General features: G+C 31.3%; 2 protein-coding genes and 1 long non-coding RNA gene across 7 annotated transcripts; 2 read left to right on the top strand and 1 right to left on the bottom strand.

Moving 5' to 3' along the window:
- Positions 1-1,959: 1,959 nt before the first annotated feature.
- On the bottom strand, positions 1,960-4,032 carry Mrpl44 (mitochondrial ribosomal protein L44). The gene is made up of 5 exons (XM_076804998.1): positions 3,639-4,032; positions 3,194-3,560; positions 3,026-3,110; positions 2,639-2,942; positions 1,960-2,580 (listed from the first exon to the last, which is right to left on the bottom strand). The coding sequence occupies exons 1-5, from the start codon at positions 3,703-3,705 to the stop codon at positions 2,462-2,464; spliced, it is 942 nt and encodes a 313-aa protein (XP_076661113.1). The 5' UTR covers positions 3,706-4,032; the 3' UTR covers positions 1,960-2,461.
- A 68-nt stretch (positions 4,033-4,100) lies between these two features.
- On the top strand, positions 4,101-5,591 carry LOC143362509 (uncharacterized). Of its 5 annotated transcripts, none has more exons than XR_013083652.1 (5): positions 4,101-4,225; positions 4,315-4,523; positions 5,067-5,207; positions 5,271-5,333; positions 5,557-5,591. It is a non-coding gene; the product is annotated as an uncharacterized LOC143362509 (long non-coding RNA). The 5 variants fall into 5 exon arrangements; XR_013083655.1 differs by lacking the exon at positions 5,557-5,591 and having other exon boundaries at positions 4,315-4,336; positions 4,386-4,523; positions 5,271-5,525; XR_013083651.1 differs by lacking the exon at positions 5,557-5,591 and having other exon boundaries at positions 5,271-5,525.
- A 5,467-nt stretch (positions 5,592-11,058) lies between these two features.
- Vps37b (vacuolar protein sorting 37B) lies at positions 11,059-12,573 on the top strand. Its single transcript, XM_076804996.1, has 4 exons — positions 11,059-11,442; positions 11,517-11,688; positions 11,774-11,856; positions 11,942-12,573. Exons 1-4 carry the CDS (start codon positions 11,311-11,313, stop codon positions 12,206-12,208), a joined length of 654 nt encoding a protein of 217 aa, XP_076661111.1. The 5' UTR covers positions 11,059-11,310; the 3' UTR covers positions 12,209-12,573.
- The last annotated feature ends 3,218 nt before the right edge of the window (positions 12,574-15,791 follow it).

Raw genomic sequence — 15,791 nt, 5'->3', positions numbered from 1 at the left:
ATAATAAACGTTGAATATATAACTATTTATTGTTTACAAGTAGCAGAAACTTTGTCATTTCAATTGAACGAATTTACGCTCTTTACTCACCGTTTATACATATATTCGTACATGTACACAAATTGTGTATACCTCGTTTTATCATTTGTTTGTCGATTATCCCATATGTTTCAGCATATATCGTGTAAAATTGTTAAATTCGTATCAGCTAAACCCATTTCCGTGCAAACGGGATTAGCACAATTATTGCACATTATGCGTTTCAGATTTATAGGCATTCGTGCGGTTCTAAGAAATTTGGTGGAATTGCTATTTTGCAAATATAGATAGAAGGTAAGGTAAAATGATGTGTACAGCACTGCATGGGGCACAAGCAAACTCGCTGCCTTGCGGCCGGGTAGAAGGGAAGAGAAGGGTTGGGTAGGGAACAGTACAGAAATGAAGAGAAGGGAAGGAGGGGTTGTGTATAGTACGGGTAGGGATGTCGGCCGTTGGCGGAGGAGGGTATATGGTTGATCCTGGCCGTGCACAGCCAAAAGTGCGAGGGAGATCGTGCAAGCATATACACGAGAGAAAAAGAAAGAGATGGTGCAGGAGAACTCGGCAACGATGCATTATTAGAATACTCATGGCAACGTCGCAGAAGGCTTCATGGACGCCAGGCAATCCACCAACACATGAGTGTGCGGAGAACGGCAGACCAGAGAAGGAAAGAATCCCGTTTTACAGAGTTGGAGGAGATAGAAAGAAGGGGAGGGGGCGAAATACACGAGAGAATGAAAGATCTACGAAGTCTTTACAGGTTACGAAGTTTTCCACCAATCTCTTGAAATTTTAGAAAAAATGATTCCGATATTCTGGAATACATGTATTTTATACGCGTACAAGCGATGCGGTTTGGTCGTTATAGCATCGCGCATGTTATACCATATGTATGACCAGACGTTAGTGTACATTGATACTGTAACTGTACTTTCTAATAAGAAAGCACTACTTTACTTACAGCATTTGACCAAGAAATGTACAATTTCAAATAAAGGCTTTTACAATGAAAGAGTCGAATATTGTATTTAAAATATTTAACAAGTATAAACTAAGGTATAACGTATCTGGTAGTCCACATTCGACTAGGTCTGGAAATACTTTTTCATCAATGTAACAGTAAAGCAGGTCCAACTATGCCTAAGTTTTTGAGTTGCGCAATCGTATCGCACGTTGCAGATTTTAGCTTTTGTTATGAGACAAGTAGAATATGGTACTTGTAAAACCAGGGTCAGACACTAAGAATCCTGGGGCGTAGACTGCACACAAATTAGTTCCTATATGTACCGTTTATGTATCGTATGTATATATATACACGTATATTAATTTTGTGAAAATCATTGCTCGTGCTCTTCTTGTTTTGTTAAAGCGAATGTACTACATGCATCAGTCTGTAAATATCGCTAATCGATACAGTATACTTATTATACCGAGAAGCAATAACAGAAGTGGAACTAGAAAACAATAACACTGATTACTCGATGGCGAAAGGGTGTGGCAGCACCATTGAGTCGTTACTCGCAGCCTCGCAGGAATAGAGCAAGTAGTGGGATAATACGCGCGTTTGTGTGCGCGTGCGTATCTATGTGGTTGTACAAATAAGTGAGAAAGAAAGGTATAACGAGGGACAAAGAAAGAATCAAAGTGCGAAAGAAATAGAGAGGACAAGGAGTGAGACGAATAGAGAAAAAGAGAAACAGAAATGACGGGAGAAAGAGAAAGAGGGAGAAGGCGGTAGACGTGGCGGAAACTCGGAATGGTGGAGTGCGGATGGGGACAAGGATGAACCGCCTTAAAGGGGATAGCATGAATCATAAGTAATCAATATTATACCTGCGACCGATATGGAAAAATTTTGGGTTATACATAAGTGTCATAATATTTGACAATATTAGTTGCAGGTATCTTGCATACTGTTCAAATAGCCTCGCTCAAACGGTGTATTCTTCTCATTATATAAAATATTTTGTACGAAGTTTACAAAATACAACCTATGCACTAGACTGAACTTTAACTTAACTTTTAGAAGTTAAGTATTTACATTTCATTCGAATTGTAAACTTTTATAATTACCATGATGAGTATAATACATTTCATCACAAAATGTAAACACGTAAAACGTAAACTATACTATTACACGTATAATGTAAACGTCAATTAAACAATATAAATTGCGATTATAAATGATTTTAAGGAATTTATTTCTAATATACTTCTTACTTGTATATAAATTGATCTTTTTTATTCGTATTTTTAGATTTTTCATTATCTTCTGTCCTGGGTATTAGTAATAACTTAATTTTTTATATAATCTTAATTATAAAGAGTTGCAATTCTTATATTATTTCTGTACATTTACATAGTTTTACATTCCTTTCAATACTTAATGTTCTATTTGGTTTATATATAATTTTTACATTCAAACATCTATCATTTGATCAAATCGTAATGGTTGACTAGAATCTAATAAACCAAATATTTTACATAATGCATTCATAGCAGCTACATTTTTTGCTTCTGTAATATTTTGCCCAAATCCTAAAAACATGATATATTAGTTATTAAATAAGAAATACGTAGAAATTTCAATATTTACCTGAACCTAAGAATTGTTTATTGGTGTAAATTGCAATTTGGTAAGCTGATTCAATGGTATTTTTTCCAGCTTGTCCAATAATTCTAGGTTCCACCAATGTGTTTTTCTCTTTATAAATTATACTGTTTAACATTTCAAATGGTTCTGATGGGCACCAAATCTCAGTCAAATCTTTAGTAGCTAATCCAGTTATTAGAAAATCTCGAACGAAAACACCTGCATGTTTAATATCAGTGCTTTCAGCGAGTGCTGCTACAAGAGCTAAAAATGTGTTGGCTAATGTTTCCTGTGTTACAGGATGTTCCTAAATAAACCAAAAATATGTTGATAGTCATGATTTATAATGTATTGATATATGTATATATTTCTATGTAAAAATATACATACACCACTCAGGATAATATCCTTTGTCCCAATATGCGATGATGCTTTAGCCAGAATTTCTTCCGACATAAGGTAGTCATGGAAAGTCCTAAAGTTAAAAATGAATATAATTCAATTAATTATGTATCGTACATTATATTAATCAAAGAACCAAAATACTTTTATACATACATAATGCCAGATGCAGGAACACGTGGGAAAGATTTACTTAAATAATTTATTACAACCTTCGAAGTTATTTCTTTTCCTATTTCAATTAAATCTTCATTATGTAGTATTTTGATTTCAGGGTTACTTACACCCATTTCCTCTTGTTTCTTTTCTTCCAAAAAAATATATGACTTATGGATGAATGCTTGATTTAATTTATCTGTTTTAAAATTTTCAGAGAGCCTCTGATTAAATGCATATAGTTCTGCTTCCCTATTCCACTCAATAAAGTGACTACGTTTAGGTTCAGGTTGTGCAGGTAATTTTCTTTTTCTTGCAGTTATTATTTTTTGAGTTGGGTAAACCCATCGTTTAATATACCTACAATCTAGATTTACAATTAATAATTCGTATATTTAAACATAGTATACAACAGTATTATTAGATTAAAAAAAGAAACTCTTACCTTCATAATTCACAAACTTTATATTTACAAGATTCTTTAAGCACGGTTGCAACCTATTCATGATCATATTTTATAAAAAGAATATGAGATTTATTTTAAAATTTTTGGTATTTAGTTTAGTAAAATATTAATTCATTTAATACGAGTAATACAAATAATTAACAACAAATCACTTGACTGTATAACCTGAAAAGCTTCCTTTACACTTCTATTAAGAAATCAAACAGAACATATGAATGCTAGCTACTAAATATATAATCATATCCGTTACCACTTGAAAGCTTAAAGTCTCTATATAACAAAAATCTCTATTGATTCGGTCTATTCATCTGTTCTTGTTCAATTCGTGTTATACGATCCGATTCGTGGCAATAATAATGAAAATACTTGTGTCTAATAACACAGCCGACTCTATGTAGTACTAGCCGTGCTAAACAACGTGGCAACACCGCTTGTGGACGGATCTATTTTCAATAATGAGAATCTTGTATTTGGGATTATAATTAACGCTTTTTTTCATACAAAATTATGTTAAAATACACAATTAATTAATTATGTATAACCAATATATAAATATTATAACTATGGTAAGTAAAAGTGATATTAAAGTATACTAACATTTATAAGTGTGGTATACATTTTGTGGACTCTCGGAATGATTTTTTAGTGCTTTTAGGAAAATATAAGTATGGAGCAAAGTAAAATTTGAAAATGATATATAAGTTAACATAAGTTATGATATATAAGTCAACATTTGAAAATGATATATAAGTTAATAGAAACCTGCAGTAGACAAAATTATTGATACGCAGTCAAAGAGGTTATGTGAATACACTGGAAAGATGTTGGATAATTACATAGTTACTGAAGAGAAGAGATGTGCAGGTAATTATAAAATCGTCTTAAATAAAATAATATAATCTAAAAAACGTAATAGATATTTTTAGAAAACAAAATAATAAACCTTTCATATAAACAATATTTTATTTTTCTACAACAATAATAAATAATAATGTTAACACAACCTTAAATCTTAAAAAATAACATTAATAATACAAATATTGGAAAATAAATAAATAAACATAAACTAAGACAAATACAAAACCCTATTAATGTATTGAAACAGACTGAAAAGAATAAGTTAAATATGTGAAAATTAAGTTAAATATAATAAATGTTTAAAAAAAATTAAATTGAAAAAAAATAATTGAAAATTTAGTATCTATTGAATGTTTTTAATTTATGATTTTAAGAAATGATACATGCATACGTTTCTAATTGATTATTATTTATAGTTTTCACGTAATCATTTAATAAAATGTTAGCAAAAATTACCACAAATCCATGTATCAGAAAATGCTAAATCAGATATGTCTGTTTGAATACTAATATATGTTAATTTACACAAAATTTGTTTAAGATTTTCAGATTTTAGAAAATCTGATTGCAAATTAGCACCATTTATTATGGCTCCCATTATTATAAGTACCCAAATATCCCGTTATTATGCACACATATGGATAAATAACGTTATTACTTCTTCTGTAGGAGTGGAAAGACCATCCTTTTGTAAGTAATCAAAATATACGTTATTCTCAAGTGTACCTTTATCTTCCACAACTAATTTTTTAGCCACGGAATGGGACCCATAACCAGATATATAAATCTTAATAGAATCATCTACTACACATTCGGGTAAGTAAAAAAAAACCACTTACATCCACAGAAAGATTATGAAGATCATTATTATTAATATCACAAATTTGAAATTTATTTTTAATTTCATTATAAGAAAACGAACTTGCCGAATTTTTAAATGTGTTTTAATCTAATATTATTTTGTTACATAATACTATCATAATTTCCCTTACAATTGGGAACACAAAAACGCCGAGGTATTATTAACTAATAAATATAGTATGAAACTTTTGAAAAAAACTATATAAAAAAATTTTCCAAAACTCTATATGTATATAATAAATATGATTTTGTAAAAATTTATATATTATATTATTAAAATGTTATTAATACTAAATTGAAAGAACAATAGATTCTATCGAATAAATGTGCTACACACAAAGACAAAGACTTGCATAGTTAATAAATAAAATTTACCTACATTATTGCACCACAGACGAGGTATAGGATAGACCTAACATCCGATGCATTTTCGTGTCCCACGTTTGTGGGGTCACGAACCCCATTACCATTTTCGTGTAACATCCTGTATTACCAACTGGAACCACAGACGAGGTATAAGCAGAGAGGAATGAGAGTGCTCACGCCCGGGGTTTCGGCGTTCCCACTTTCGTGACATCGCCGCTTTAGCATGGCACAGAACCGGTCAGTCTTTCCTGGAACAGAACCGGTCAGTCTTTTAGCATGGCACAGAACCGGTCAGTCTTTTAGCATAAAACTGAACGCACATTATTTTTTTAACCAGGATTAGAACGTACAGCTTAATTGTTTTATATGAAATATGTAACTAACATGTAAATCTTGTGTACAAAATCTCTAATATTAATTGTAATGATACGTATTTTATTTTTTTTTCCAAGTTTGTAGTTGCAAACTTTAGTTGTAAAAAATGGAAAATCCGGAAAAATTCGAACAAATAAAGATCTCATATCGAAGTTTAAAAGCGACCAACCTGAATATTAATTTAATAATGAGCTATTGTCATCAACACTATCTTAAATTTTTTCATATATTTAGCTACTGTTATTATTAATTTAAAAAATTTTTCTTTCATGAATAAATATTTTTCCACCTCAGCACCATAAGATTTTTACTAGATGACTTTAAAAACACATTAGAACTATTTTTAAATAATTTTACTCGAAAACATTCTAGTTTACTCTTTATTTCACCGTTCTACTAATTTTTTATGGGCTGCATTGCAGCTCTGTTTAACACTCCTTTACAACTCAATACCATGGTACCATCCATATTCAAGGAAGAACAATTTTTTGCGACGACCATTGAAAAAACAAAAGTGTTTCCTTCATTTCAGTCCTTTAGTGCGTTGGTGACGTAGCGCCCAGCACACCTACCTGTGTTCTGTGTAACATCTGGAGTTTTATGGTACGCTAACAATTGCTATTGACTCGCAAGCCAGACCGTACAAGCGAATGCATCCACAACTTCCAGAGACCTGCCTCCAAAACTAATTAAAGGAAGGCTAGACATGCAGTGTGTACTATACTCCTCAAAAGAGGCGGATTCCAGTCGCTCGTGTTATAAACCTCATTCGATACTTCATCGAAAGGGTGATCTTACATATTTCTGTAACAGTTCCAAGTGCATGCACTTTGTTCATGATACCCTCTTTGTAATTATTAAATTCAATTAAATATTAAGTAAATCTTTCACGGTGCTAACGGCCCTCGCAGAGATGGCCATTATTTGGGATAAAAAATTATTTAAATGAAAATTTGAATAAAAGATACTTTATCTTTATTTGTTATTTGAAGGTTCGAATAAAAAAAAGCATCTTTATTGGACGAGTATCGGATAAATAATTTTATTCGTCGAGAATTTATCCGACGAATAAAGATAATTTTTTCTATTCGAAGCGGATTTATTCGAACTTCGAATAATTTTTTCATCTTTTATCTGTATCTTTTATTCGAAGGCTTCGAATAAATCTTGGAATAACTTTTGCCGAGCGCCGAGCTTCAAAGACCCAGCAACGACGGACGACATACAAAGCGAATGGAGAATCGCGCACGTATGAAAGTTTAAACTTTTAGATTTTTCAATATATCCTCATGAAATTGTGACGAGCGAATGGAGGGGATTTTCCTGATGAAAATGAGGTCAAATTCGAGTGTAATCGAACAAGTTTCACTGATACCTAATTTTACGATAAAAAATACAATCTCATTAAAGACAGTCCAAATGATGTCGTGTTTGGACTCATTTCGATCGGAACAAGCTCTACAACTCATTCGTCTTAACAATATTGTTCTGATTAAAAACATACAAGCATAAATTGCCAGTAATGCTCGATTCCCCATCTGCTTACATTGTAGGCTGTTGGTCGGTCGCTGGTCTTTGAAGTTCCGAGCTCGCAGAGTCGCGAGATATCGGTGTGAAACAACTACCAATCCAATTGCAAAACTTCATTGTTTTTCATGATATTTTTATGGGACTTGCGCCAACTAATTCGTGGCATTCTTCTGATTAAAATGACACTAAACACGGTACAAATTGGACTGTATTTAGCATTTTTATCCGTAGATTTATTCGAAGGCTTCGATAATTTTTGCTATAACTTTTGCCAGCTCGACGAATAAACGGCGACGACGGCCGACGAGGACCGACGAGCGCCGAATGTCTAAGACCCAGCGACTGCCAAACGGCACACAATGTAAGCGGTTGGAGAATCGTGCATTATTGGCAATTTATGCTTGTATGTTTTTAATCAGAACAATATTGTTAAGACGAACGAGTTGTAGAGCTTGTTCCGATCGAAATGAGTCCAAACACAATATCATTTGGACTGTGTTTAATGAGATTGTAATTCTTATCGTAACATTACATATCAGTGAAACTTGTTCGATTACACTCGAATTTGACCTCATTTTCATCAGGAAAATCCCCTCCATTCGCTCGTCACAATTTTATGAGGATATGTTAAAAAATCTAAGAGTTTAAACTTTCATTCGTGCGCGATTCTCCATCCGCTTACATTGTATGTCGTCTGTCTTCCCTGAGTCTTTGATGCTCGGCGCTCGGCAAAAGTTATTCGATGATTTATTGGAAGCCTTCGAATAAAAGATATAGATAAAAGATGAAAAAATTATTCGAAGTTCGAATAAATCCGCTTCGAATAAAAAAAATTATCTTTATTCGTCGGATAAATTCTCGTCGAATAAAATTATTTATCTGATACTCGTCGAATAAAGATACTTTTTTTATTCGAACCTTTGAATAACGAATAAAGATAAAGTATCTTTTATTCGAATCGTTATTTAAATAATTTTTTATCTAAATAATGCCCAACTCTGGTCACAGGTGCCTTTTGGAAGGACAGCCCACCTGTTATCTAAACATTCTTTTAAAGTCCTTTTTTTACAGTCGCAGAGGAAGAAACGCTCTGTATTTTGGATTTCAAGTAATTGTAGACACTTGTATGATTCTGTTATATATACTACTTTGATAAAATTAGAAAATAAAAATTATGTGGCGTGTGTAATGTCGTACAAAGCAGTTTCAGATGAATGATAATGTGTTCAGGAACTGTTACAGAAATATGTAAGATCACCCTGTCGATGAAGTATCGAATGCGGTTTATGACACGAGCGACTGGAATCCACCTCTTTTGAGGAGTTTAGTACACACTGCATGTCTAGCCTTCCTTTAATTAGTTTTGGAGGCAGGTCTCTGGAAGTTGTGGATGCATTCGTTTGTATGGTCTGGCTTGCGACTCAATAGGGATTGTTAGCGTACCATAAAACTCCAGATGTGACACAGAACACAGGTAGGTGTGCTGGGCGCTACGTCACCAACGCACTAAAGGACTGAAATGAAGGAAACACTTTTATTTTTTCAATGATCGTCGCAAAAAATTGTTCTTCCTTGAATATGGATGGTACCATGCTATTGGGTTGTAAAGGGGTGTTAAACAGAGCTGCAATGCAGCCCATAAAAAATTAGTAGAACGGTGAAATAAAGAGTAAACTAGAATGTTTTCGAGTAAAATTATTTAAAAATAGTTCTAATGTGTTTTTAAAGTCATCTAGTAAAAATCTTATGGTGCTGAGGTGGAAAAAATATTTATTCATGAAAGAAATTTTTTTTTAATTAATAATAACAGTAGCTATATATATGAAAAAATTTAAGATAGTGTTGATGACAATAGCTCATTATTAAATTAATATTCAGTTTGGTCGCTTTTAAACTTCGATGTGAGATCTGTATTTGTTCGAATTTTTCCGGATTTTCCATTTTTTACAACTAAAGTTTGCAACTACAAACTTGGAAAAAAAAATAAAATACGTATCATTACAATTAATATTATTCTTAATTTATATTAATTAGAGATTTTGTACACAAGATTTACATGTTAGTTACATATTTCATGTACAACAATTAAGCTGTACGTTCTAATCCTGGTTAAAAAAATAATGTGCGTTCAGTTTTATGCTAAAAGACTGACCGGTTCTGTCCCAGGAAAGACTGACCGGTTCTGTGCCATGCTAAAAGACTGACCGGTTCTGTTCCAGGAAAGACTGACCGGTTCTGTGCCATGCTAAGGCTGAGCAGATGTCAGCACTATATCGGGAACGCCGAAAACCCGGGCGTGAGCACTCTCATTCCTCTCTGGTATAAGGATAGACCTATCATCCAATGCATTTTCGTGTCCAACGTTTTTGGGGTCACGTAACCCCATTACCATTTTCGTGTCACATCCTGTATTACCAACTGGAACTAAAATCTGCTGACAGCGTCGTTAGTGGTAGGAATTAAAATTAAAAATAGCTATATATATAGTCACTGCAGTCTCGCGAATACAATAGAATATTGTTTTCTAAAACGCTTTAACGATTTCAAATACTAATTTCGGTTATGATTAGTTAAACTTTATGTTGGGTATAAATAACAAATGAATGAAACTGTACGTACAATAAAGAATATGTTTAAGTGCAAAATTCGAAATGTTGTAAACAGCCAAACATTAATATGTACTTTATAAATGTAACGTATACGCGAATAAATTCATTGTTCAGACTGTATTGTTATTGTTATAGGATGACATCATTTTGTTCCTATTATTAATTAACTACATTGCTTTGAACAGTAATTATTATATAAATATTTTTTAAATGGTTTTTATGAAAATTTTCATGAACATTACAAGACAAATGTTTTAATAACTTACTAAAAACTACAAAGCCAAGCTTTCAACGTAACTTGACACGCTGCAACTTGTAACGAATATGGAACCTCGCATAACAGCTGTCATTAAAATTTTTGTTGACAATCTTTTGAATATTTTTCTGTCCTTTTTGAAAATTGTATTTGATAACAAAAGGTTCAAAGAAGCCAACAACAGTTTATATGAATCAATTTCAAGATAAAAATAGCGCTAAATAGGTATTTCAATTTTTAACAACAATTATTATTATGTTTACTATCAATAAATAAAAGTTTATTTATATAAATTGAAAAAGCATTTATTTAGCTTTAAAAATGGGTATAGAAACAGAAAGCATTGTACTTAAACAGCTGCTGTAGAGGGCATACCAAAACCTCTGATTTTTTGAACAGTCGATATTTCAGAACATGAAACACGAAGTCCCATAAGATGTTAGGTCTATCCTTATAACTCGTCTGTGGTGGCATCAAGTATATATAGTAAGTGTTTCACGGATACCAACATAATACTAAGTTTCTAAACTGACGGGAAATCATGGAACCCAGTTGCATATCTCGATTTCGTTGATCTCTGGTGATTACAAGTGACAGTATAATAAAACACAAGATATTGACAGACCAACTACATAAATACTAATGTTGAACTAATTATTTCATCGCAATAATTTACTTAATAAGTACAAATTAATAAACGGATACTTGCGTAACCTCTTATAGTTTTTTTATATTTAAAAATAACTATAGTTCATGAACTTAAATACAGTTCTATTAAACTAAATATTGTTAAACAATGTACAAAGCAAATCAAGAACCTGATATACCTGCAGCGTTAGGTTCACTTACACACCTAACTAATGAGGAACTTAAAGAATTATTAAACAATGATAATAAGTTTGAAGATATCGTAAAAGACATAAAGCAGGTATGTATATATATATAAATAGTTTGTATTAAAAATAGTTTATAGCTTGTATTAACAGCTTGTATTAAAAATAGTTTAAAGGTTTGGAAACAGAAAAGGACATGTTAATGGCGAGCAATAGGTCTTTGGCAGAGTTTAATTTATCAAAACAACCAGAATTAGAAGGTAGTAAACAGATTTTAAAAGAACTTAGCGAAAGGGGAAGCAATTTGTGTGCAAGCGTGAAAGAGAAGCTAGAGGAGTTAAGTAAGTTTATATAAAACTTAATTTATATCAAATTAATCTTTAATAAATATGTTCTATTAAATAAATGTATGTATTACGGTTTTAGAGGAAAAGTCTGGTGAAATGACTGTTGATACTGCTTTGGATTTATTAGAGACAGCTGCTGCTGAAATTGAAGAACAATCAGAGGTATGACACATACTATTAACAATGATCAATATTATGATATCTTATTATGTAAATGTAATAACATTGGTACGTTTTTATTGTACAGAGTATAGCTGGGAAATTTTTGGCTGGTGATATGGAAGTAGATGAGTTTCTAGAACAATTTCTCTCTCAAAGAAAATTAATGCATCTACGTAAAGTGAAAGTAGATAAGCTAAAAGAATTAATACGAAAATCACATTCCTCTGCTGGTCCAGGTTATCCAATCGCTAGTAATTTTCCTGGTATAGCACCTGCGATTCCTTATCCAACTGGACCTGTCTCTATGCCTATGCCTGTGCCATCTGGTTTACCACATTATGGGCCATATTAAATTTTTTAATTAAAGCATATAAAATGTGTTATTCTTTGAAAATGAATAATATTCACTATAAAAAATATATATTTCCCAAGTAATCTAAATATTTAGTGAAATAAAATCACTATGTTTTTGTACAATAAAATATTTGCATGAATGAACATTAAGCAATGAACATTAATGAACAGCAAAAATCAGTTTACTACTCACATAATAAACAAAGGAAACATTAAATTGAAAACATGACAAAACTTTTTAAGGCTTTTACTTCATACAATATGTTTGGCTAGTAATAAATTATTTTTATAATCTTGTTCTTTATTTACTAGATGTAAAATTTTAGGAAAGGGATATTAAAATAAAAACATTTATTTAATTAATATATCCTATTTTTGAACGAGAATGATCATACCTTTTTTTATACATTGAACAAAATTTTAATTGTACTATGTATTATACATTACAGTTTCATTTCAAGTTAATGAAATATAGTTTTACTATGACTATAATGTTACATCAATTAGATTTATGGTTTGGTTCATCAAGTTTCTTAATCCTTTGATCTGTATAATACAAATAAGCAAAAATGGAGAAACTTAAGAATATTAGAGGTGGTAATAAACGCAGCAATTGTCTATTTTTTCTCTGCTTTATTTCTTTTTCTATGAGGTATTCTTTATATAAATTTTTTCTCGCTTTATATTTTTCAAACGATTTCCCATAATGTGCTCTAAGCCAATCGTCAAAATCATATATTTTACTCATATGTTCCTTAGAATATTCTGCTGTTGTTGGTGGTCTCTGAATTTTATCTATATCTACACGTTTAACTGCAATACTTCTGTCATATTTCTTACGTGATGAGAAATTACCAAGTACTTGATATGCATCCGAAATATCATGAAATCTTTTTCTCGCTTCCTCATTTTTATTTCTATCAGGATGATATTTTAATGTTAATTTGTAGTAGGCTGATTTTATTTCATTGTATGTAGCATTTGGAGATACATTTAATGTATCATAATGAGTCTTAGATTTTGTAGATAGTGTCATTTTCATATACTTTAGCAATCTATGTTGGTTCAACATCTTAATTATAACTCGTATATTCGAAGATGTTATTGAAGATTGAATAAATATATTATTACTCATATTTGTACATGTACCTTTTTTCCTCTATAGTAAAATTTATGGTTTATCTACACAGTATAAATGGACAAGTGTCTTATATATTCTGTATGAGCCATACCTAAGAGACAGATATTTCATGTTCTGTTTACTCAAATGCTTTGAACAAACATTTATTTAACAGGGTTAGAACCTATTGGAAGGAAAGAAACACATATATAAGTATTAAAAATGAACATGGCAATAGCAAATTAATGTATAATTATTAAACTATGTGATTAAGCAAATATATAGAAACAAAGGTTTTATTTATAAAACATTTAGAGGTGTTTTATATCATATCGAGTGTTTGGTATAGTTATCACATTATTGGATAAATACAATTCTTTAAAAATATTAATTCCTGGAGTTATTACTATTTTAATTGGTCATATTTAATTTAGATGAATAAAACATAAATCAATACACAGAGTTTGTTAGAAAGAATTTTCGGAAAATTTCGATAATAGTAGTTGGAAAACAATAGTTCTCAATCATTTTCTTAAATCTAAAATGTTGGTTTACTACTTATTACGGTTGATGATGTCAAATTTTATGCATTTTATATATTTTTAGATACATTTTACACGTGAATGAATTATATTACATCACTGTTATTGTCAATATGATTTGCTTACTTGTAATGGCGAACAATGTTCATTTTCTGTATTAATTTAGTTGTCTTTCTGAAATATTTTTTAAATATTCTTCTTTCGTAAATATTTAATGTTATCAGTCAATATTACTGACAGTGCTACTGACAAAATTCTTCACAACGAAGGTCAATGCTAAGAACATTTCATGGTGCCAACTTTAAAAAATAGCTTATCTAGATACAGCTAGATATCACTTCATGTACTTTTTAATGCATTAGTACCCATATATTTTTTCCGATACCTGTATATTCGTAAAGCAACAACTGTCAAATACTAATCCAGCAGCTGAAACAACAGAATGGATACTCGACAAGAATACTATTTACACTGTCTGCTAGTCCATAGTCTCAGCTAGTCTGCTGTGGTCTGCTGTGGTCTGCTGCAGTCAGCTGCAGTCTGCTGCTAAAGAAAAGGTTACAGCAGACAGAACAGGGACACAGACTACAAGAAGCGAAACTCCGATGTTTTTCGATAACCAATTGTCTCTTCATGTACTAAGTGCATGTGTGTAAGTAAGTGTATCCCACGAATATAGCCACAAAATTATATACTTGTATATATATGTACAGTGCCAAACAAAAATATTGGCACAGCCCGTATGTTCGTATATAATAGGTAAAATAAGGCGAAATTAATATATTAAACATATATTTACATCTATAATATGTAAGTAATTAGATTAACATTACTATATAAGGACCGGTTTGTATTGGGCAGATAGAGCTCAGGCTCTTCAACGCCATCTTTATGTAAAATATATAAAGAGAAGAATAAACCAGTAACCAGTAACCAGTAACAATTCTTTATAAATATGCAAAGTATACATTTCTCTATCTAGTTTTTTTCTAAAATATAACTTTTGACCTTAAACTTTAAGTATACAATGAATCATGAATTTTAAAGATGGTTATAACAGAAGTGAATAATAAAATATACATAAAGGTACGTTTTCAGCGGAACAAAAGTATTGGCGGACTTGAAAAATTTGTTACTGGATATAAACATGTTTCTACATCAATGGTAGCTCACCTGGTATATCACGAGTAGGTTTCCCATTCAAACTGAGCATCATTGTTTAAAGTTAGTAAGAATATTTTTCAGAACAAAAAGAACATGAATAACGAAAGTAAAAGAAAAGAAACAACAATTGCTGAAAGAAAGGTTGTACTAAATTTGCATATATGAACAAGGAAAATCTTATTCGGAAATAGAAAGAATTATTAACAGAAGTTGTCTTACCGTGAGAAGTCTGATTGAACCATTTCTTGACGAAATTAAAGAACGAGAAAGAAGGAAGATAGTCTATATATTAAAAAAGGAACTTAAAACTGTATCCTCGGAAATATTAGCAATAGTAAAAAACGAATCTACACCCTATAATAGTTCCTATAGCAGTATTCCCTACACGGAAATACACATTGTAACAGTTCGAAAAACATTAAAAAATGCTTGATATGAATCCAAAGTCTCAAGACGAAATCTATGTATTAGCAAAAGAAAAAGATTGGAGTTCGCTATTATAATTATGTACACAAAAATACAGCATTCTGAGACAAAATACTGTTATCAGATGAAAACGAATTTAATTTTTATCATTGTGATGGGCGGGTTTTAGTTTGGCGAAAACAGAATATTGAATTGGATGAAAAGAACGTTAATTGTTCAAACTGTGAAACGAGGGGGTGGTGGAGTAATAGTATGGGCGTGTATGATCTTTTCTGGTGTAGGAGAGAGCTTGTTTTTATTGAGAATATTATGGATAAATATGATTCCTC

The sequence above is a fragment of the Halictus rubicundus genome, chromosome 2 (genome assembly GCF_050948215.1).
Source record: "Halictus rubicundus isolate RS-2024b chromosome 2, iyHalRubi1_principal, whole genome shotgun sequence".
NCBI classification, from domain to species: Eukaryota; Metazoa; Arthropoda; class Insecta; order Hymenoptera; family Halictidae; genus Halictus; species Halictus rubicundus.
Note: the sequence above shows the minus strand (reverse complement) of the source record. Positions and strands in the feature narration are given on the sequence as shown.

Bases quoted from the DNA above. Each gene is read 5' to 3' on its own strand.
- Mrpl44 (XM_076804998.1), bottom strand. From the start codon at position 3,705: ATGATCATGAATAGGTTGCAACCGTGCTTAAAGAATCTTGTAAATATA. The intron at 3,561-3,638 runs GTAAGAGTTTCT...TTGTAAATCTAG, and splicing joins AAAGTTTGTGAATTATGAAG to ATTGTAGGTATATTAAACGA. The intron at 2,943-3,025 runs GTATGTATATTT...TGGTTTATTTAG, and splicing joins AGGATATTATCCTGAGTGGT to GAACATCCTGTAACACAGGA.
- Vps37b (XM_076804996.1), top strand. From the start codon at position 11,311: ATGTACAAAGCAAATCAAGAACCTGATATACCTGCAGCGTTAGGTTCA. The intron at 11,443-11,516 runs GTATGTATATAT...TATTAAAAATAG, and splicing joins TCGTAAAAGACATAAAGCAG to TTTAAAGGTTTGGAAACAGA. The intron at 11,689-11,773 runs GTAAGTTTATAT...TTACGGTTTTAG, and splicing joins AGAGAAGCTAGAGGAGTTAA to AGGAAAAGTCTGGTGAAATG.